Source organism: Tinamus guttatus, unplaced genomic scaffold (assembly GCF_059628265.1).
Source record: "Tinamus guttatus ecotype Peru unplaced genomic scaffold, ASM5962826v1 Tinamus_guttatus_pri_ptg000197l, whole genome shotgun sequence".
Taxonomy (NCBI): domain Eukaryota; kingdom Metazoa; phylum Chordata; class Aves; order Tinamiformes; family Tinamidae; genus Tinamus; species Tinamus guttatus.
Genome location: NW_028288731.1, coordinates 2632055 through 2656337, shown reverse-complemented (window position 1 = coordinate 2656337; position 24283 = coordinate 2632055). Strand labels below are relative to the sequence as shown.

Genomic DNA, 24283 nt, shown 5'->3' with positions numbered 1-24283 from the left:
GGCGGAGGCTCGGCTGGGCGCCACGGGGCGGGGGTGCTCTTACAAGCAGCTCATCCTGGGGCGGCCGTCACCGTCTGCTGCTGCAAAGCCAGCCAGGAGGCAAACGCTACAGAAAAGATTTCTGATGGTGGCAGGGTGTGGGGGGGTGGATGCGACCAAATAAGTATTTTTAAATTAGTCCAGTTTACGGAGTTTTTTTCTTGTTTTTGCTGGATTCCCATCTGTCTTTGCCAAGCTTTTAATCGCTGTGGCATGAGGCACTACCTGTTTGACACAAGGGCTAAGCCAAAGCACTGAGAGCCAGGACAGGGAGACTTCCTCGCTTGTGCCAGGAAGCCAGTGGCCCTACAGCTGGCAAGGTGACAAGCAGCTGCTTTAGCCCTGAGATGGACCCAAAGTGAACACAGGGCAGCTCACTACCCTGACCAAACATGGTCCTTCTCCTTTCTCAATTTTCTTGTTGCCTCATTTTAACATTTTTGTTTTTCCCCAGCTAGACACTCACCTCTTGATATAAAAGACTGGACTGCATTTCCGTTTCCTGCTTACGCCTTCAAGTCAACAACTTCGGCATCCAGCTGGCTGCTCTGCTTTGTTCCAGCTCTAAATTGCAGAAACATCTCGCACTGCCCCAGGGATGAGGCAGAGCAGAAATCCCTGACCTCGGAGCAAAGCGTCGCAGCGGCTCCACGAGACTCCCCAGTGCGTGCACACAGGTACGGGCGCCCTGCGGAGCATCCCAGGCACTCGGCTCCAGCAGCAGCAGCCAGAAATGGAAGACTCACCGGTGAGCTCAGCTGGGGCTGCGGGAAGCGTTAGCCTCAGAGCCTGCCTGGCACCACTGCCCTGGCAGGTTGCAGAGCCCAGACCTCTGCGCCACGAGAAGCATCGCTGTTCTTCCTGCACCTCTTGCAAAAGGCTGTCGCATTGAGACTGTGTACACCAGGTATAGAAATAACTTTTAATTAAAAAAACAACCTTGCATCAAAGATTATTGTATCAGACATTGAGGCAAGATTCAAGTTTAAGACAAACCAGTGTTAAAAAAAAGTGTTTAAAAAAATAATCAGAATGTGCAATAAACTACAATGTAGCAATAGGTTGTAGTGTTGAAACTTTACTGAACGGTTTTCAGATGTCCAGTGTGTATTTCCTGTCATTTTTGACAAAGGGGGGGTGGAGAAGGGAAGGAATTGACACTAAAATTGGGTCATCTGTCCAGTGCCGTTCACTTCCACATATTTCAAGTGGAAGAAAATTTTGCACAAAAACAGAGACTCCTATAAAATTGCCTTCAACTGTCCTCCACAGAAAAACCTGACTCATTATCCTTACATTGATGCTTCATCTTTGTTAGCACCTCTTGCGATTGCAGAGACATTCCAAATGAGGCTATTTAGATGCAAGTTTAAACAACTTGCTTTTGTTCACTGTGAACTGGCTGGGAAATTAGAAGTGTGATCTCCACTCACAATAGAAAGCTTTGGGTTTTGTTTCTTTATTGGTCTTCTAGGCATCAAGAATCTTCTCCTTTTTCAGCTAGTCACCAAATGTTGGCTTACTCACGAGACTCTTAGAAGGCACTGTACAGAAATGTGAACAAGACTCTGTGTCTTTACAATATTAAAGCAAACTGCTGTGAGTCTCATTTGCGCCTGAAGGTGTAAGGAAGCAAGATGACCCAACAACAGTGTTCGGAAAGAGCCACATCACTGATTTGCCTTCACTGCTCCTTCCTTCTGGTTCTCTATACCCACATGACAAACAGAAACACTACTTGTGGAGTAGCAGATATATCAACTATTGAAATACAGTGGACTATGTCTATCTTATTGCTTGAGGACATCTATATGAAACATGCCCTGGCACTACTGAGAGCTGAGTAACATTTTAAGCTAGATGCAAGGCTCCAGAACTCCTGCTTTCAAGCCTATGGTTCTCACCTGTCCCTACAGGATGCATGGGTTACACACACGCATTTAGAGAGGCAGATTTTTGCCACAAGTTTATGCCACACAAGAAAATAATCAGGAAATTGTCCCTTCTTGCTATTTTTTCACATCGTTTTTCTGTGTTCAGTTGAAGATTTTTTAGGTGGACAGCATATGCTGTTGTACCAGAATCCACTAGAACCAGAAAAGCATTTGAAAACAAGCAAAACAACAAAAAAAAGGATGATTATTAACAAATGTGGCAATATGACAACAGAAAGCAGTGAATGGTGCCAGCAATTTATGTGCGCCCACTCCCGACACTGGGAGTATTAGACTTCCAGCTTGAAATAATTACTTTCTCTTGGGGTTCAGGAAGAAGAAAGTGTTGTCTTTGGATTTATCCTGCCTGTTACAAAGCAAGAAAGAAAATACATTATGTGTGGCTAACATACAGGTTTTGAATTGTGCTGTCATATCTTGTGCGAACAATAGAGATTTTACCTTACACTTTTCGCCACCTTAATTGGCTTTCTTAATGAACCACATTATTCCCTGTCACCTTTGTTTTCTTGTGTTGCTGATTCCCAGGCAAACGTTTTCGCAGTCTTCTGGCTCTTCTGTAGATTGTTTTTTTGGTAGATGGCCCTTGTCTGGCAAAGCCGTGGGTGTACAAGAAGTACAGGGAGAGTCGCTGGGGAAAGCTGCACTTGACATTTCAGTCTGATTCGTTACTTGCTCTTGGCACAGTAAAGCTTCTACCTCTTCATCTTTTAGTGGAAAAACTCGAGGTTCCCACAGCCCAGACTGAAGGGAATCAGAGGGTAAGGGTGGAGGTTGAAAAAGAGAAAGGGGAGGGGAGAAAGGGATGTCAGTTGTAGTCAGGGAGTCTTAACTGATGAGCCACATGCAGAATGATCTGCTACCAAATAACAAATGGGTATCATTCCTCACAATGTCTGAGGGCTCTTCAGAGAAGGACTGCACACCGGCTTCAGACGGTGTCAAGCTGCTAGCAGAGCTGCAGCTGAGCAGAGCAGTACAGGAAGGGGCAGTGCTTTCGCGTCTGTGGGGCCAGACCATGAGGGCACGTGTTCCTGCAACAATTAAGACTCCCTGGATCCCCTGTGAACACCCCTGAGAAAAGACATGGTAACCCTGAATATAGGCCTTCCATGCTCACCCCTGAAGCACGTGCCATGCTAACTGGGCAATATAAGTTCTTGGACTTCATTCGTAAGGCACCGGCACCTGATTGTGAACACGTGTGCGCTGCTCAGTCCACATAAACGAGGGCAACAGGCTGGGCTCTGATACATGCACAGACTTTGCTGTAGGTTATGAGTTAGTGGTCTCTGACTCCTGCCCATACCTGGAAGCTACTGCAAGCACCTACCTTTGCTTCCTGGCTCCCCCGGCAGTGTTGTGCGATCCCTGAACAAAGAGGCCCGTGGGCCTCGTGCGCTGGCTCAGCAGCAGGGTCAGCAGCGCAGGGCAGGGCGGCGCAGGCGCTGCCCTGCGCATCCCTCTGCACTGCGTCGTGGCTGTGTCGCCCGTCAGCGCTTTTGCTGTAAGACCTGGCAGAGAAGCAAGGAGAGTCTTAGGCCCTAATCCCTGCCCCTGCGCAAACGGGGGACGGTTCAGCTGGTCTTCTCACAAAACCAGGCCAAGGCAAACGGTGCTGGCTCAGCTGCAGTGTGAGGGCAGCGCAGCCGGTGGCTGGGTGCACTTGCGCGCCTGGCTCCGCACGCTCCCCCACAAGGGCACTGCTGGAGCGCGGCGGTGTGTGAGCCGTGGGCTGCAGCAGCCACTGCAGGAGGCAGGGCCTTGGGCTGCCCGTTCCCAGCGCTGCTCCAGCCCCGCACGCTGGGCTCCCCCGGCTGCCATGGCCAGCAGCTGCACTCTCACAAGCAGCCATAAGAATTCGTTGTCATAAAATAAACCTAGTTTTGACCTGGTCTTTAATGCAGGTCTGAACTTGACATAAAACACTGAAATGCATTTCTAACCGTGAGGTGAAAGCTGACTTGTTCTTTCAGCTAAGGCTGGTTAGTGAAGAAGGGCTCCAGTTACTACATTCAGTGGCTAAAATCCTAATAAGCAGGAGCAGCACAAGACAGCAGGATGATGCCTTCAGTACAGGAATGCACTTTTCTTTCCCCACTAATACTGCATCACTGATATACTCACGGGAGTCTGGCTCATTTGGCACACAAGCTTCAGCCCAGCACAATTCTCCCTGTTCAGCTGCACACCCATCTCTAGCAGTGTTCCTGCGAGCTAATGAGTAGGGCCCGTCCCCAGCATTTCTGATGCCGCTGCAGCGGCGCGGCCGGCTCCGCACCCGCAGGGATGCCCTCGCACACGGAAGCCAGGGCACCTGCCTGCTATTCCTCCGGGGCCAGCGGCTCTGCTCCCACAGCGACCACCGCGCTCGCTCTCGCTCTTCATACTTTGCATGGCGCAAGGCAAAAACCTCATCTGACAGATCTTCCAGCTGTAATTACAAAAAAAAGGGATTGCTGCTGCTGTAATTATAAACATCACTGCAAAGACAACTGATGTGAGCCATAATTCCGTGCAGATGGGTTCACCAAATAAGAGAAAACAACAAAATACCTGCAGTATAACAGCACATTAAAAAAATATATAGCATTCAGCTAATACAGCCATCAAACTGCAGTATGGGGGGAGGGGGGGTGCTCTCATATTTCCTTACATGTCTTTGGGCGATTTGAATGGCTATGAAAGGTGTATCCCAATGGAACTAACCTTTTTTTTTTTTTTTTTTTTTCCTTTTGTGGGAGACAGAAAATCAAGAGGACAAGTACTCATTTGTGCATCAAGTCCAGGTGGAAAGCACCATTCGAGGCCAAGCGGTTAAACCAGGGGTTCCCAGGGACGCTTGAGGAGGCAGCAGCATCTGCCAGGTGCTCGCTCAGCAGGGAGGAACCGGCCTGAGCTCACCAAGGGCAGCAGGGGCTCCCGAGCAGCCCACCAAACCTGAGGTGCTGCATTCCTGCCATGAAACCAGCCATAAAATGCTGTGTGCTCTGAAGAGCCTCTGCCGAGGAAATGATCCGCTTGCCTCAGGACAACTTAGCATGAACCTCATGTGCTTTAACTGCTCAGCCAAATAAGAGCCAGCTTTTTAGACAAAACTCCTCTGATGCAGACGCCAAATCTGACCTTCACTTTGAAGGAGCCGTGATCTTCCTTTTCCTTTGGACAGTGCCCCAGGACTGCTGCTTAGACACAGCTGGGCAAGAAGCACTTGGCCTCTCTCCTCCTGCCCGTGCAGGATGGGCCAGAGCTGGCCCCTTTGCTGGCCAAGGTCAGACCTATTTCCAAGTGCTCTAAACCTTTCCAAGTTCACCTTAAAAGCTGGAGGGGGAGGCACAGCACAAGAGAGCTACAGCTGCAGCTACTACACCAGCTGCTCTGGACTCCAAAGTAGAACAAGTCTACGCATGATGAACGCTTGGCCACTGCCAGAGTGGTCCTGGACAACAGAACCACACCAAGAATTGGCGAGGGGAGGCTTGTCAGGGAAAATAAATGGAGTTTTCTGTAAGAATAAAAGTCTCAGAGCTGTTATACAAGCAGCCTAAGCGAGCTGGGCCTGTTTAGCCTGGAGAAGAGACGATTGGGAGGGGGATCTTATCAATATGTACAAATACTTGAGGGGAGAACATAAAGAGGATGCGGCCCGACTCTTCTTGGTGGTAACCAGTGACAGGACAAGGGGCAGTGGGTGCAAGTTGAAACCCAGCAAGTTCCATCTCCATGTGAGGAAGCACCATATGTCAGGGTGACAGAGCCCTGGCACAGGCTGCCCAGAAAGGCCGTGGAGTCTCCTTCTCTGGAGATCTTCCAAACCCACCTGGATGCCCCCCTGTGCCACGTGCTCTAGGTGTCCCTGCTGGCGCTGGGAGTTGGACTAGATGATCTCTAGAGGTCCCTTCCAACCTCAACCATTTTGGGAGTCTGTGATATTTGAATTGGCCACAGGAGCCACGTGCCAAAGCTGCAGTGGGCTGGGTCCTCCCTAACCCGGCACCCAGCAGGAACGTGCAGCCATGCAGCCCAGCCTTGTGTGCCCTCTCATGATTTCTTTCTGAAGACTCCTCATTCGTTTTACTGCTTTATGTTAAACATAAACCACTTTTTGTCTGCTACTTGGCTCCTTTCTCACAAGTCTCCTCTCTTCAGAACTCACCAGTTCTGTAGCTCGGAGGGTACCTGTACCTTGCTGAGGCTCAAGTTCAGCCTCTGTCTTTCCAAGATCAATGAGGTGTAGTGTGAAAGTGAGAATTTTATGGACTACAAAAGTGCTATCCCCATAGAGAAAATTCAGATTTTTTTGTGTGCTCAGATTTCCTTTGAAGTGGAAACAAAAGATAATTCTGAAAGACAAATGCAGACTTTGAAAATACTTTGCTTAGCAAATTGCCAAAACTTTTTCATGCTGAGAAGAAACTTTGTTTCTAACAAGCTTCCTTAAAAAAAAAAAAAATCCAAGTCCACATTCCTCTCCAAGCAGTTTTGAAAAAAATACTGAAAATAAATCTAAACACTCCTTTGCCACAGCTCACAGCAGCGATATAAATACTTCAGTCTAGTCTGCTAAAGACTAGCAATTAATATACATCTCATTTTAAAATTATTCCTTATTCTATGGATAAAATCACCATGTTACTGCAGAGAGTGTAAGGTCTCTGCTTGGATCAGTGCAGTCTCTGCCTGTCCCCAATTTCGTAAGACTTCATGCATTTCTCCACCAACTTTAGGGAAACTTACACTTACTATAAATGGAAAAAAATATATGTATTCACTGTTTAGTCTGGACAAAGGGAATTGCCATTCCTAGGTGGAAGAATCCAGCAGTTATGTCAAGAGGAAACAGTATTGGAAAGGTCTGGTCAAAGCCGAGTCTGATGATCTCACTCAAAGACCAACTCTCAAGGCACATTCCGGTCCTAACAGCCAGGAATATTTCTGGAAAGTTCTCCAAAGACATAAGCAAAGCTAACTCAGCCACACTGCATGCTCCGGTGACGACACAAGAGGCAAAAAGATGCAGTCTTATGTTTCACTCTTTGGCTTCCTGGGCAACAATCATAAACCGTTAACAACACTTATGCAAAACTAATCATACTAAGAATTATTCCAAAGTACTTGCCATTACTGAAATAGACAACTGCAAAATAAACTCGAACATTTCTTCACAAACATGCCTTGCCAGAAACTTTAACCTGGGCAAAAGGAATTAGAAACGAAGGAAGTCAGGAAAACCCCTAACACACCCTTCTATGAACTAAAGCAACACCGGATTGCAAAACCCAACATGCAGACCAGGAAACTCGGACACTCCATTTCCAAAAAATTAACTATGTCCAGCATGAGCAATGGAAAGGATACAGCTCGCAGCCCAGCTTTTGTATCGCCCAAGTTTTTAATGCTTGTTCTTGCAGGGCAAAATTTCCAGAAACAAAACTAACCACCCGAAAAAAGGTAAGCTTTTTGTGCTCAACTAATGCCACTACAAACGGACCTGATTTTCAGGAGATGCCAAGCTCCCGTCCTCAGATTGTGGCTCCTACAGAACACCACCAGTTTGGGACCCCATTTTCCTCTCAGCTTGTGGAACTGCTGGGTGCAATCTCTTGCCCTTACACAGGCTGCTGCACTGGGAGCTTTTTAATGAAACGAAGTGGGAGAAATCTCTAAACTGGTGCCTGATACAAGGAGAAATCCAGAAATTTTAAACTTAGCCCCTCAGAAGCTACGCAGAAATGAAGCTCCTCTATGACAACTCCAAAGGCAGCTAGACAGTGGAATGCTAAGAGAAAGATTACTTCATATAAAAAGAAAGTATATCTTGTGTTCCTTGTTGCTCCCTGGTCATTCACAGATAATTTACTGAATCTTCCTTGAAATCAGTACAAGGAACAATTTCAAAAGTGTAAGACAGAGCATAATAAAGGTAATGCTTTTCTTTCATCTTTTTTTTCCTTCCGTGGACTTACTCAGTAACAAATCTAACTGAGCCTAAAACCTAAAGCAAAGAAGTGGCACAGCTGTGATCAGCCATGCCAAACAACCTTGTTTTTCTGTACTCAGAAAGCATCCAAATCTCTGAACATGATCCCAAAAGGAAGGAGGAAAAATGGCAAAGGATGATTTAGACAAGACCCTTAGCATTTTTCTCTGGTCCGACATCCCTCCTCACTCATTCTGCTCATGACTGCCAGACACTGTGGGAGCAGTGAACCACGGCAGGAGGCCGAGCTGCTTTATTGTACTCTACTTTTCAAGTATTTCCTGGCTAAAGAAATGAATCACACAGGCTCAACTAGTAATTCCAAACACAAATGCACTGGGAGAGCTACTAAACAAGTGATGAGCGGGAAGACTTTAGACAGAGAGACACTTCCAAGTCCATTCATTTTAAAGTACATAACACAAGGTGTCTGCATGGCATCCTGCTCCCAAAGAAGACAAGGATGGTTTCCTGCTAACAGACAGTCCCAAATCAGAAGGGAGGTGTGCAAGTGACAAAATCAGACCGCCACCAAGAAATACATTCATGTTTCTAAGAGACGGTGTACAGACCAGAGTACAGTGCCACACAAAAGGAAACTGAAGCAGGAACTGAGCTGGCAGATGCCATAGCTAAGCCGCTCTCCATCATCTTTGAAAGATCCTGGAGAACGGGGGAGGTGCCGGAAGACTGGAAGAAGGCAAATGTCACGCCAGTCTTCAAAAAAGGCAAGAAGGAGGACCCAGGCAACTACAGGCCAGTCAGCCTCACCTCCGTCCCCGGAAAAGTGATGGAACGGCTCATACTGGCCGTTGTCTCCAGGCACATGGAGGACAAGAAGGTGCTCAAGAGTAGTCAGCATGGATTCACCAAGGGGAAATCTTGCCTGACTAACCTGATAGCCTTCTATGATGAAATGACCGGCTGGATAGACGAGGGGAGAGCGGTGGATGTCGTCTATCTCGACTTCACCAAGGCTTTTGACACCTTCCCTCACAACATCCTCCTGGGCAAGCTCCGGAAGTGTGGGATAGATGAGTGGACAGTGAGATGGATTAGGAACTGGCTGGATGGCAGGGCCCAGAGAGTGGTGATCAGCGGTGCAGAGTCTAGTAGGAGGCCTGTAGCTAGCGGGGTCCCCCAGGGGTCAGTCCTTGGTCCAGTCCTGTTCAATTTATTCATCAATGACCTGGATGAAAGCACAGAGTGCTCCCTCAGCAAGTTTGCTGATGACACGAAACTGGGAGGAGTAGCCGATACCCCAGAGGGCTGCGCTGCCATCCAGAGGGACCTGGACAGACTGGACAACTGGGCGGTGAAAAACCTCATGCAATTCAACAAGGCCAAGTGCAAGGTCCTGCACCTGGGGAGGAATAACCCCAGACACCAGTACAGGCTGGGGACTGAGCTTGTGGAGAGCAGCTCTGCGGAGAAAGACCTGGGTGTCATGGTGGACGACAAGTTGACCATGAGGCAGCTGTGTGCTCTTGTGGCCAAGAAGGCCAATGGGATCCTGGGCTGCATTAAGAAGAGCATCTCCAGCAGGTCGAGGGAGGTGATCCTGCCCCTCTACTCAGCCCTGGTGAGGCCCTATCTGGAGTATTGTGTCCAGTTCTGGGCTCCACAGTGCAAGAGGGATGTGGAGCTGCTGGAGGGAGTCCAGCGCAGGGCCACAAGGATGATCAGGGGCCTGGAACATCTGCCCTATGAGGAGAGACTGAGGGAGCTGGGCCTGTTCAGCCTGGAGAAGAGAAGGCTGAGAGGGGATCTAATCAGTGTATATAAATACCTCAAGGGAGGGAGTACAGAGGACGGTGATGGTCTCTTTTCAGTGGTGGCCACTGATAGGACTAGAGGAAATGGCCGGAAACTGAAACACCAAAAATTCCATAGGAACTTAAGGAAAAATTTCTTAACAGTGAGGGTGACAGAGCACTGGAACAGGCTGCCCAGAGAGGTTGTGGAGTCTCCTTCTCTGGAGATCTTCAAAACCCGCTTGGATGCAGTCCTGTGCCACGTGCTCTAGGTGACCCTGCGTATGCAGGGGGGTTGGACTAGATGATCTCTAGAGGTCCCTTCCAACCCTAAGCATTCTATGATTCTATGATTCTAACATGAATATCGAAGAAGAAACTGAGAAAACCTGCTGGTTCCAGAGACCAAGTGCCAGATTAACCTCTCAAGAGCAACCGGCCATGGGAAGTGGCTGTGAAAGAAGGTGTGAGAGAAAAGCAGCCCCTACAGCAGAGGTGCCACCAGGAGCACGTCACACTGGGACACCCGGCACCAGAGGCCCCTGGGGCTGAGGGCACTGAGGTCTGACCACAGGGACCCTCGGGGACCTGCGACTGCCCCTCTGCGCTGCTGGCAAAGGACGGATGAGCCAAGCGAATGAGTGAACGGGCATCACCTGTTGGCCAACGTGCAGTTACAGTTCCTCTGCAACTTTCATCCTCCGTGCATAGTCACACTGGTGTCACCTGTCCATGAGGCTGAGTTGGCTGGGAGAAGGTCTATTTTCACAAATCTGACATTTAATACTTTATTTCTGAAATATGAAACTTAACCTTATTTTCATGAAGTCACTGACTTCTGCACATATATATGGTTATGCCCATGTAAAATTGTTAGCCAGTTAAAATGCAGCCTACCTCTTCTTCATCCATAGGAGATCTTTCCAAAGGCTGAAATTCAACAATTCTCCAGCTAGAAATGAGACAAGTCAAATTAAGTTTACCTAAATGCTGTGTCATTTTGACAGTAAAGATGACTCCTCTGTTTCAACACTACATTATCACTCACTGCTTCCTCAAAAGTGCTGGTGCTTAAAAAATTCCTTCAAATAAAATAATTTCAAATGCTGAAAAAATACAACCCAATTTTAAGCTTTGCCTTTTCCAATCCAATATCTAAGCTTTCCCCTTCCCAAAACACTAAGCTCTTGGGTAGTTTTTAATAATATTCTTACCTTTCAAAGACACTATAGAAGCAGACATGCAAAATACAAGATTTAAAATAGGAAACAACTGCATTTTGCTATTTCACGTGATGTTCTAGTAAGCCAGCAATTAACAGAACAGGAATCAAATCAATGCCTTAAAAATCTAAGTACGTTTTGTATTATGGAAAATGTTTAGTCTACAATATCAGAATGGATAAATCTTAAAATCATGTGCAAAACATTCTTTCTTCTATTCAATTCGCTGGAAGCAAATTGACTACTTTCTACTGAAACATAAATCACGAAAAAGACAGCAATCTCAAAATGACCATTCAGAGAGAGTGAGCCTAATAGCACATGTAAGCCCACAAATATCACTAGAATTAAGATGCTATAAACACACTTCTATATTTAGTCAGCTGTGCATCTGCTGCTGCTCTGTGCACATCAGACTTCCCCTTGTGCTATCGGCTGTCCAGTCTTTCCACGACGCTCCAGTCTTTCATCTACTCTTACACACAAATTTGAAGTGCAGGGGAAAAAAAAAATCTAAGTATTATGACATTATCTAACTACATGTTCAGTCTGTTGTTAACTAACACTCTCATGTTCAATTTGCTGTCTTTTTTTAAGAAAGGAGGCCACAAACAAACCTTGGGGTAAGGATTTCTTTATATTGTAGTTTCTCCAACTTCGAAGGTGCCACCAGTGACATTGGAATAACAATGTTGTCTATATCGTAGGAGCTCTCACTTCTCAACCTCCTCCTTGAGTTATGCTGTAAAATATTAATATAAGAGATTTACCAGCTCAAATCATAGAAACCACATGCTAGCTGAAAAACACTGGAACTACACAAAGAAATTCTGCAGATTGAACAGATCTGCTAGAAGATGAATGACTTTTTTTTAAAAGGTGGAACTTCTGAAAGATGAGATAGTTTAAAGATTTGTTGATTTACTCAATGCTGGCATAAATGTTACTGAAGTTACCGAGCATTTCCCCTTCCCTGATTTCAGTTACAGTTACTTCTGAATACTTTTGAGAACTTCTAATTTAAGGCTACCTTCTTCATAATGTTCTGCCTATAAGGGTAGAACCTTCTAGGGTCTACTCCTAACCCAAGTGGTTCTTCAGTGTGATACAGTTAGGAACTCCAATTCCACTGATCTGCTCAGGGAAGGGAAAATAGGGGAAAGTGTGCATTATCCAAACTGGAGGATGCAGACTTAAGCTCAGCCACCTAGCAGTCATTCCAGGTTGAAACAGGATTTACAGAACGCCAGTGCACTATTAGGCTTTGTAGATCTGTAGGCCTGCCTGAAATCTGAGCAGTAAGATGATGAACTCCTTGTGAACTGCAAGAAAACAAAGCGTGTTTCTGCACGGACTTCATTGAACCTGAACTCTGGTGTTCCCCAGCAAGCTCCCAAAGCGTTAACCCATAGTTCTGTGTGAGCAGTCTAACTAAAAAAGTGAGTTTTTAAAGACATGGACACATTTTTGGATTGGATTACCTGTGATGAAGTGCTGTGAGTGGGCCTAGACATCGCACTGACACTGGACACCGCAGCAAAACTGCTATGAGATTCTGGTTCTGCATGTTGAAAGGAAAACGTCTCAAACCTAGTGCTACGTTCGCCTGTCACAAAACAACAACAAAACGCGTACTGACTGTTGTCCATTATACTAAAGATATTTTTCCATACAGTAACAGCAAAATCATTTCTAGAAGCCCACAGCTAACCACTTGGATTTAATGAATACTAAAAAAAGCTGTCTAAATAAACACTTGTTACTCATCCTGTCATTGTTGTTCCACAAAATTCGTCCCCCTCCTTTCAAGAAGAACTTCTTCTCTTGGAAGCAGCTTGCAGATCAGACCTTGCCTCTTCCACTGAAACTGCCGCCATCGTCACCCACAGCAAATGCACCCGGCTTGTGGGAACGCTCTCCTACTTGGGCTTCCCTCCCCCAAAATACTGTTAACTGAACCTTGATGGTTTCTTCCTTGGAAAAATGACACAATCAAATTGGCAGCAAGGGCAGCAATTCCTGGATCTCCACGTGGGATTTCTTCTAGTGCCAGTTCACTGCTCCAGGCCAATGGCAACTCTCACCTGTACTAATTTGGTCCTCCTGTAAACAGCATTTAGGCGGATTCCTAAACTTCAAGCTTTTAAACTTAGCCCCTGCATTCCTAGCATCCTTAATTTACAGCAAGAAAAGGGAACTCAAACTTAAGACAAACTAAGTTAACATACAAACTAATAAAACGAATCAGCAGAATCCAGCATGAAAAAGGGTAGGAGGGATCCTAAATCCCATCTGGGTCAAGAACATGAGCTCTCTGCTCCCAGGCAGCTCTGCAGATCCTTGGCACACAGCTTTTATTTTTGGCCTTGTTCATCAAGCTGACCTTCCCCATGGATAATTTCTCCTAGACAGAGCCCAAATTAGGAATAAATATGTAGTGCTACATCCTGAGCACTAATAAGCTGCTGCTCACAAATACACCACATAGCAGTTTTCTGGCATGGGGAAATGCCCAAATGTCTATGATCCTCGTGATAAAGATGACATTTTTTCCTCCATTAACTTAAAGAGCTAAATTCTACTGGCAGAAAAATCCATGTAACTTCAAAAGGTTTATTCCAATAAGTTTTATCTCTTACTAGCACTCCCAAAGACTTCGCATTGCTCCTCTCACTGCTGAGGGAGCTTTCTAATCAGTAGATTTTTTGGTTTTCTTTTTAAGTACATCATAATTTTTGGCTAACTCACCTCTGCAGTAATTCCCATACTCCTATCCCTACTGCAAGATTGTACCACCAGCTTAGCCTATATCATATTTTTCCCAGTGCTGATTATTTATGTTTTTTTTTTTTCTTAGTTGAAATTTTGTACCAGAATCCTCTGTCCTCTTTCTTAATCTGCAATTGCCAAAAAAAAAATCCCCCCAAAAATCACACACAAGTTTTTAGCTACAATGGAATCTGTTAGGCTTTTAGATTCCAGTAGCATAAAGAGTTAAGATCCTAATTTTCTTTACCCTGGGATGCCAAATCTTCTGTCCCTAAGCAACCTCATCACTCTACGTGGCTCTGCAGAGCTCGCAAGGCAGTTTCTGTTAATTTACCTAGTGCTGAAGTGCAGATTCAATGGCTTGAACTATAAAGACAGCATGGGTGAAAACACTAATTATAAACACTGGCTACCCACAAGACCTGTTAGCAGTCTGGAAGGAAACCAGAGCCACAAATGGCAGTATACAACAAATGAAACACAGCTGACCAAAGAGTCCAGAAATAGTAAATGTTTGGTTGAGTGCATGATTTGACAGATAACTCTGCTAATTCAGTCTGTTTCACTGACTACTTTAAAAAAATAATAAAAATAATAATGGCAACTGGCACTAGAAAAAAAAAAAAAACACAGCCAGACTGCTAAGCAGTTTCCTTAAAGAGTATTCCAGCAATAACAGAAGCTTGTCTACTTTTGTAATATGTACTGAAGTAGAAAGAGAAGGATTACTACACTTTAAAATACAGCATTATTTTCATGGTGCTACAAGTCCATTCCTGCACGCCTGTAAAGTTTCATGGCAGCATCCTTTTTGAAGATAACTTAAAATTCATTCTTAAAAGCCCAGTGACAGCAAACTCATTTATAGAGTAAGTATTTTAAGTACAGTACTATCTTAGCACCATTTTTGTCTTACCCACTGCCGTCTCACTTAGGTGCCTTTTCTTTCTTCCCTCTGAGAGCTGGTCAGATGCTCCCGACACTGACTGACACTTGGAATTATAAAAAGAGTCACTGCTCCACTGTTTGAGAGAAAGGTGATGTTGACTATAATCTACAAGAGAAAAGCACGTAGCAAGTTGAACACTTACTTTCCACTAGGACAATTTACAGCCTGTCTGCATCAGAGAGGTAGTAATAACAGAAAAAGCAGAGAGACTTCTAACAGAAATCCAAGCAGTAAATATTCCAGCAACCAGGCATCTGTGCACGCAAAGAGCCCCCAGGCCAAACACTCCCTGCTTGGACCACTGCCCTCCCGTGGCTTTGATGGACTAAGGTCAATGAAATGCAGCGGAAGCTCCTGCTGCTCCCCCTGAACCCACCTGCCCATAGCAAAGGTACCTCCAGAAATCACCTGCTCTGCTTGGAAGAGGGAAAAGGAAGGGAGTAGCAATATCCTAAAAACTACGGCCTATAACCATGTAAACCTGATATCACAGTTCATATGTAAAAACATGCATTTCCACTGCTGCTATTAATTCGTCGTGCTACCTATGAAAATATACTTTTCATTTTTTTGTCTTAAAAACGAATATGAAGAAACAGCCCCAGTGTAACGAGAAAATGAGCCAAGCGGCAAGTCAGTCAGTTAAGTTACAAAGATCTTCATGCCGTAAGACCTTCCATTTCTTCCTAAGACAGATGCTCACCTCACTTGCCATGATGGGAAAGGACCCACCTGTCCAGCCCCACGAACCTTGTCCGGGAGCCCCAAGTGCTTTGGTGCATCAGGGCCCTGGTGGGATTCTGCCGTTGCGAGTGGGCTGGCATTTCCTCCCACCAGGCTGCATGCACACCTGAGAGGGACTCTTTTATTTCTATTCCTCTAGTCTAGTAATAAAAGCAACTAAGTGGTACAATCACATTACTATGAACCAAAGTACACAAAATTTGAGGACAAACTCAAACTTGGATACTTTGCTTTCGTTCAAGAATAATCTTTCACCCTTCACTGATGACTGTACAGCGGATATAGTGTTCATTTTCCTTACCTTTTATTTGCCCAGAGTCTGAACATAAGTGTTTTACTCTGATGCAGTGTGTCCTGAGAAATGCCCTTCCCAAATGCCTACCCATTCACCTCCTTCAAAAGCCTGCTTTGGAAAAGTTTATAAATCTAAACTTCTTCAGGGCAGGAAATGTTAGAAAACCAACCAAAAACAATCTTGCAAATGTAACAATATTTTGCCTTGCGTACCGTTGTCTGGAGACATTTTAAGATCCACCCGTGGAGACGCTGCGTCAGCGGGTTCTCCTTTAATGTCATCTTTTCTTAACAACGTTTCAAAATACACGTGAAGAGGAATATCTAAAAACAAACAAACAAAAAATTTATTTGAGAATGACGGCTACTTATGAAACAGTGAATTATTCATCGCTGCTAAATGCAGTTTATGCAAAGCTATGTAATATTCTCTACGTGCAATATAGCTGCCTTGAGTTCTCAGATCCTGAAGGAGAGCAGTGCAGAGTAGCTCCCGAGAGGACAGATCTGTCCGTACACCAGCAGCAACTTAACACAGTGCACCTGGAGCCAAAACAGGAGGGATAGCCTGAAAACGGAGTGGGACATGTGGAAAACCCAATCACAGTATCTCAAAAAGCCAAACCAGACATTTTGGAGATATGACTTTTGCATATGTAAATCAAAAAATTCTTAGCAAGGTGATCATTGCATTTGAGCTTCCCTCCATGGTAGACAAAGCACCCGTAGTAGTTTCTATCGGGTATCTAAGACAGGCAACTACTGTGCAGGATAATCTCTGTTAACTGCCTGGAGGTAAAAACTCCTCATTTCTATTAGTGAGAGATATTAAAAGGAAATACGTCATTGTCCTCGTAAGCAGCAGGCTTGGCAGCTACTAAATCCCAAATGAGAAACGGACTGACGGCAAGGCCAAAGGGGAGACATGAAACCACTGTTACTGACATAACACCTTAGTCTCATGTGCCTTGAGGATTTGCCAGAAAAGGAACTTTTAACATGATTTGCTACCTAGAAAGAACAAAATATTTCACTTCAATACCGATCTAGCCAGATATTTGGACACAGGACTAAAAGTGACCTGCAACAGGGTTTTATTCGCCCAAGGTTTTTGGCTCTTTTGCTCTTCTACATCGCTATGAAACATGAAGAAGGCTGGGAAGGTGTATCAGTCATAGCCTTTAAGAAATAAAGAAAAACATTTATCAGCGGGCAATGCTCTTCAGCGGGGAGTCACCTGGATGTTTCAGAGATTGTTTATTATGTGCTCCTACACTTTAATTAAAAGGACAGGAGTGTTTGCTCCAGTTAAACCACAGGCTGTGCACAGAAATATCAGCAACGTCTCCCAGACCTCTAGATACAAACCACAGTTTTGCTGCTATTCAGGCGCAGTTTGAAGAAGCACCTTGATGCTCAGGTATGCTGTAACAACTCACATGCTGTCTGGTGAAAACCCTCAGAAAAGAGGAAACTCCAAAAGGAAGACTTTGAAATGCAAGGACAGAGGCAAGAACCCTGGTCAGTCAGTCCAGCTGCCCTGTATTACTAGGCTACCTGCAAACTGCAATTCTTTCTACTTTGTGTTGAAAAAACTGTCTGCAATATTGCAGGGCTCCTGTGCTGGTCAATAACTACCTGAAAATAGGTTTTCCCTAAGGCAAAAATCAAGCAGCATGAACCCCTTCTGCTGAAAGCAGCATTTAATATGCTATTTTGAAGTATCAAGTGTCGTCAAGTCAGCTGTGCTAGTTTCAAACTAAGGACAGGCAGAAAAAAAACATCTGCAATACTATTCAAAAACATTTCAAGAACCAGTTTACAGAAAAGTTGAACTTCAAAGATCACCAAAAAAGCTGACTATTGGACAAACAATTAGAAAAACTAACTAAAGCTTTTGGGGCCTACAGCAAAGGGCCTGAACTGAAAGCTGCTCATGAAAACATCAGAACTGAGACAGGCCATTCGGTGGGCAACAGCCAACATCCCAGAGGGTTGTGATCAGCGGCACAAGGTCCAGCTGGAGGCCAGTCACTAGTGACACCCTCCAGGGCTCAGTGCTGGGGTCAGCACTGTAACATCTTCATTAAGGACCTGCACAGCAGAGCAGATGCAAAGTTGCTGAGGATACAGGACAGGGAGGAGTGGCAGATGCACTGAGGGCTGTGCTGTCATTTAGAAGGCCCTGGACAGGCTGGAGAGTTGGGCAGAGAGGAACCTCATGAAGTTCAAAGGGAATGAGCAGAACCAGAAAGATGCAGATTTACAGGACTAAGTCCAGTGCAGGGCCATTAAGATGATTAAGGAGCCGCAGCATCTCTCCTGAGAGCTGGAACTGTTCACCCTGGAGAAAAAAAGGCTCAGCTGGACAGGGTCTGGGCAACTTGCTCTAGGTGACCCTCCTCGGGCAGGGATGGCAGGGTTGGACAGATCTCCAGATCTTTCCATCTCAGTTATTTTGTGCCGTTCTGATTAGATAAAGTAACCTGAAATATGAAACTGCTTTCAAATACTCAGTATGCCAGAGAAACTTTGAAATTTGTTTCTACAACCAAATTTTTCAGTATTACTTCTTCCTCAAACTTTAAGCTCTGCCTATTACTGCAGAGAAGACCTAAGCTATCATGCTTGCACATGATACAAAAACAACACGCTGTGAAACATGCCAAACCACCTTAACCAGAAAGTTTTCTCTGGCTGAGCTCTCTGGGTTGTAAACACCCTGCTGGAATCTGAAATCTAGTGGATGCGTTTTCCAAAAGTCAGCATGAACGTAAGATGTTTCTTTAGTCTAAATTCAAATATTTCATCAGTGTGAAGTCTTCTATAAGAGAAATTCTAAAATTACTCAGAAGAAAAATTAGTCCAGGAACTCTCACTAACACAGCAATCCTCTGTTAGGGGCATGGAGTTGGAGTTACTCACCTGAGGGGAATGATAAGACTGGATGGAAAGAAGAGTCCAGCTCTTGTACATAATCTAGTATCCTGGATGCTCTGCTGTCACTCTGACTCGAAGGGGACGCTGCAGCCATAAATGGTAACTGAGTTTTACATGCCAAGGAGGCATCTTGAGATGGCAAAGTCTGTGGGGATAAACAGAGACAAGCGTTGACTTCTCCTTTACTCAACTTCCTCAATCTGAACCAGAAAAAAACAGCATCACATTGAGGAACACTCCTTGCTATAAATGGTGAGTGGGAAAAGCATTCCCACAAACCTGAGCTGGAAGAAATAGGCACACATATATCTCTCACAGACTGTGATGCACCATATAAAGCATACTAAAAATAAGAAATACCTTTTATTCATGGCTAGAGAACAGCTCCCCAAGTTTCCAGGGCAGAACGTAGCTGTTCCCAATTGTTACATCCTACCACCAACAAATATGTCTTAATTTTCCAGTACAGCACGACAGGCACAATAGAGATACATAAACAAAACTACCACAAGACTAAATATAGAGGTCTTCTCTGCTTATGCCCTTTGATGCCCTGAATTCCTTGGTATCTCTATCTCCAGACAGTTTGAGATTATAAAATTGAATGCAAGACACAACATTAAACATTTTGAGTACACAGTATATGTATACAAAGCAAAAGGGCAAAGTCCTTACCTTGTTATAATTCATATGTCAGATAAGCAACACAATCAAAAAAGACACAGAGCAAGAAATAAGGAGAGGGATGCAGCAAGGATTTATATATATGTATATATATATAAAGAGGAACTGTCAGGAATTAATATATATATATATTAAGAGGAACTGTAAGAAAGAGGAGAGTTGCAAGGAAGGACTAATTTAGCTGTATGTTTGCAATGTAAGTTAAAATATGGAAAGGGAGAGGGAATGAGACCTGGGGGACAACATCATGTTAACTGCCATGTTCATGGTCTCCTGGAACAAGATTGCAGCTTAAGAAACACTAAAAATATAACAGCAGAATTCCTGGTTTTCTTCTATTTTTATGGAATGAAAATAGCTAGCAGCTGCAACAGAGGCAAGATGATCAAATAAACCTTACTTGTATTTTTAGTAACTCTACCTTCTGAAACCAAGAAAACTCTTTAGCTGCTTCTTGCTGCCTGCACTCAAGCAGTGGCACTCATCTGTCAGTGATGCAGTGCTCCCACCCACAACCTAGCACTCCGCTGCTTACAGAAACCAGAGCTCCTCTCAGGTAGCATCAACCTTCACTACGCACACTGCAAGCCAGAGAATACCCATACAAGTGTCCTCTTCCCTCCTGCTCAACCAAGGCATTCCCTAAGCTGGTATCTGATTGCAGGCTCTATAAAAACTGTGCAAATGGCAGGTTACGGAGCAGGAGCAGAGGAGAGCCCCTGGGGTGGTGGAGACTGTATTTCACAGTTTGTTCAAAGAAGTCAGTAACAGTCCTAAATCCACCTTGATCCCCAAATACAGGTTTGCAAAGAAGTACTTCCAAGTTCATTCCAAGCCCTTTTCCAGTCCAGGACTCCTTGAAATCAATGCTCGGATATTTCCTGTGACAGACATATGGGACTGCTCAGCTGTTTAAGTTTAAACATCTATGAGGTGCTCGCAGAATTGGGACCTGTGTTTGGACAATTTGAAAGCAAATTTAATGCTTCCCATTTTATGGACCATTAAACTAAAGCTTAAAGTTTTAAGCTACTAAAGCTTAAAGCTTTTAGGTAGTTGCTCTACCTTCAGTACAGCAAGGCTCTGTTTTTCAAAACTCTTTCCCTTAAGCTTGTATTTTTCTTCAGAAATGAACCCACCTCCCCAAGGCCCACAAGTTAAGCTGCTATTGCCCCCCTGTGCTTGAAGGGTTTTTCTGTTATTGTTTGTGTGTGTGTGGGGGGCTTTTTTCTAAACCAGAAATGAATCCACATTACAGGAAATCATAAATCTTGATCTTTAAGAAAAAAAACACAACAGATCACACCAACATATAGTGACACCCAGTCTTTTAGTTCTGACTTGCTTTTTCTTCACTTTGTTCCCAAACACGTTTAGCTCAAAGCTAAGCCTGCTCCAAAACATGCACAATATGGTCAAATAGCCTCCACATTGTCGATCTATTTTGAAACAGTAATAAAATGAAATTGCCAACATTTATAAATACCAAATTCTTTTCCTCATGTAGTCTGTGGTGGAAGTTATGAAACTCTGTGCCTAAATTTGTACATTATTTCCTTAAATACTCTGGCATCAAATTCTGTGTAATTACATCTTTCATTAACTCACTTCATCATTCAAGAGAAAATAGAGCTCTATACTGAAGCAAGAGCCATTTTATTTTAAAAGCCTGCGAAGTTGCTGGAAAAGAGCTAAACAAGTTGGCAGAGTCTGTGCTCCCAGCTACTACAGCGACTCTGCATTTCTGATGGAGAACTGGAAAATGCTGAATTAGGGAAATCCTGATGGTTCTCAGGAATACTGATTTAATCAAAACTTGATGAAAAAGTACTGAAGCACTTCATTCTGGAATGAAACCACATTGCTCAGGCTAAGAAAGTGCTTCCACCTTTTTGAAATAAAACCTGAGGGTTTGTTTATTGGAAAACACAGTTCTGCCAGCTTCCACTTTAGCCTGGAATAGCATCTGCCATCCAGCCAGACAAAATCACCCCCCAAAAATAAACCTTCGGGCAGAAGCTCTTATCAAGCTTCCCTCTGCTACGCTAGACTTTTGCACCTATCTCCTGAATCTTTCTTCTTCCCCACTGAAATTGCAAACCTCGTGCTTCCTGAGCTTGCGCAGATATGGGGAATAACATTACATTAAATTGATGCTATCATGGAAAAGAAAATACACTGTATTTAAGAGGAAATCAGAAGTGTGCAACCTTTACATTAAAGTACAAGAGCAGCCCTGTTTTAGACTTGATAATGAACAGTGGCACCAACAGATCCTGAGGCAGAGACTCATTTTTCCAGGAACAGAATGGAGAGAATATGACTTTTGTAAAATATTCATGACAACCTGCTCAGCACCCAGTCGGCCTCAAAGGCAAATCTTGGTATCATAAAAGGATCAGTAACTTCTACCTTTCTCACAGGCCATTCACCTTGCACAAGTAGAAATGTAATTTTGTTTCTTCAATCCTCTTTTATGGCACTGGGAGATGGACTTTCACCACCTGAGAGATGCATGCTGTATTACACATCTCAAAACAAAGACCTTTTCTTCAACTTGCAAATTGCCTGGAAATCAAAGTTAGTGCTTAATCTTTGACCAGCTAAACAAAACAAAAGGAGGAAGCCTTTCTAACCCACGGGGATATGTTTTGTAAAAATGCCAGGTAGAAATGAAGAGTAGATGTGATCAGCAAAACACTGTAATAAGCTATTGCAACAGGACTGTGGAAAGCAGACTGAGGCTCATCGTTCTGCAAAAACCAAACTCACACTTCAGGGAAAAACTAGTTTTCTATGAACTCCTACAGAGGCTGGACTCAGCTGCCCCATCGATATCTCAGTCTTGTGAGACCAGAGGTATTCCCCTTGCCTTCCTCCCCAGCACATCACAGGCTTGACTCACCTTTGGGACAGCTGGATGCTTGGGAATTTGCTTTTAAGAATAGATGTTTTATGAACAGAAGAGTTTTTTTTCTTTTTTCCTTTTTTTTTTAATTACTTTCAATGTTAAAACAGGAATTTTATCAACTATTACTCCTCCCCAGCCCAAGAGACTGACCTATCCACAAGGGTACCTGGCCCCTCTCACTGCAGCAGGATACATCCTCGCCTCGAAACCAGTCTGCAGGAGACCTGGCAACGCAGCAACATTCCTTATATTCACTGCTTTTCTGAGGGCAGCTATGCCAAGAAGCTTTGCAGAGCAGGTGGTGGAGCCAATATCTAGGGATAACAAGGAGGGGGATGAAAACCAGCAGACTTCTTTCAGTGCAACTAAGGGAAACGGCTGCTTCACTATGTGAAAGGCTAAACTTGGGCTGGCTGCTGAATAACATTTACTTCCCTAGAGGGTATCAGGTTTTTGGTTTTCCTTTTAAATTTACAGATTGAATGAACAAGAGAAAGCAGTACCTGATAACAGCCACAGAAAACTCACCTATATCTCCTCAGATACAAGAGAGCTACTATGTGGACTATGTGAAATGAGATTATTTTCTAGGTAGCAGGCTCTGGAAGTGTTTGCAAACACACCACCTGGCAGAAAATGGGGTGCAACTCCCCAGACATGCTGTGAGTAACTTCATGTCTGTACACACACTTCTCTGGGGGAAGTAAAATCGAGGAAAACTGGGAAACTCAACTCACTGAAGATGAGAGTGAGGCCACTCTCATTCCCTGCAATTTTGGGGGCTAATTGAGGATCACTGTCTGGTAATGGACTTTCAGCAAACATAAAGGCTCTGCTATGCTGAGTATAATACAAACTATACAAAACATACTTTTTGCTAAAAACAAGGAGACTTATCTTTGTTCTCAGAGTCCCATATGTATTTATCACAGGGCATCTAAAATCCAGCTCTAAGCATGCACTAAGAAAGTAGCAGGGCACACATAAAAACAATGAATCATAGAACTGGCATGGAAATTAGATTAAAGTAAGAAACCCCAATCCTCGTGTTTTTCACAGTAGCTAGAAAAAAAAACAATGCTGAATGGAAGCAGATTCTTATTCCGTAACACAACTGCTTCAACTGGCGCTCTGTGAGAAAAAAAAGCAAACACAATGATACTCAACTGCAAGAGCAGGCAGCGCCATCCCAACTGCTCGCCTAGGGTATCTAAAACGCAAGCTTGTGCCTCCTGTGTAAGCTATGAGGGCCTTGGGACATTCCCAGATCTGAATCTGAGCTTTGTGCAGGTGTCCCAGGCCACACAACCACGTTTTCCTCCAGCAGATGGAGATGCAGAATGTAAGGAAACTTTGCACAGGATGGAAACCGCACTATGCTCCACAAACTGGCAAAGGGCAGGATTGAACGTGAGGATGTTCAGAGCTCACTTCCCTATTACTGTTTACAGCCGTTCACAGTTCTATGATGTTTTAATAAGCTAGACCCAGTGACATCCCTCAGTAAAGCAAGACTAACAAAAAGAAGTAAAACTAGTGCCTTCAGTTAGGATATTGTATAATAAACTAGCACAATATATGAGCAAAACAAACTGCTTTGCTAAAAAAAACCCTGCCACAAGCCACACAAGGTTAAATATGAGCAAAGAAATCACCAGGACATGTGAGCTGAGCAAAGACCCCCGCCAGCCTGAGCAGCAACAACTCTTGTACCTGTTGGCTGCTTTTAAGCAAACTCAGCCTAAGGGATTCCTTCAAGTTTCAGGAAACCAGCTAGAGGTTCAGATATTTAAGCTCTCACTATAGAGAAGAGTTCTTGCAGGAGCTCCTAGGCATTAGACACTGGAGTACCCACACTGGGTGGAAGGGTTGGAGCAATGCAAGCAATGTGGGAAAGACTGGAGCTTGTACCTTTCTGCACGCTCAAGTCCTCAGATCAAGCTGCTACTCACAAAATTACTTGGTTCTAATGCTGCTTTGCCCTCTTTCTTGGCATTAAAATGAAATCATGGGCATATTTCAGGAGACAACAACCCAGAGG

General features: G+C 44.3%; 1 protein-coding gene across 1 annotated transcript in view; it reads right to left on the bottom strand.

The window, feature by feature from the left end:
* Positions 1-1304: 1304 nt before the first annotated feature.
* The window catches only part of KANSL1L (KAT8 regulatory NSL complex subunit 1 like), a 49572-nt gene continuing 26593 nt past the window's right edge, over positions 1305-24283 (bottom strand). The window contains 9 exon segments of the mRNA XM_088523697.1: positions 1305-2738; positions 3328-3508; positions 4316-4428; positions 10626-10680; positions 11569-11693; positions 12433-12557; positions 14637-14774; positions 15921-16031; positions 18633-18792. Of these exon segments, the coding sequence (XP_088379823.1) occupies positions 2490-2738; positions 3328-3508; positions 4316-4428; positions 10626-10680; positions 11569-11693; positions 12433-12557; positions 14637-14774; positions 15921-16031; positions 18633-18792 (1257 nt within the window). The 3' untranslated portion in view covers positions 1305-2489.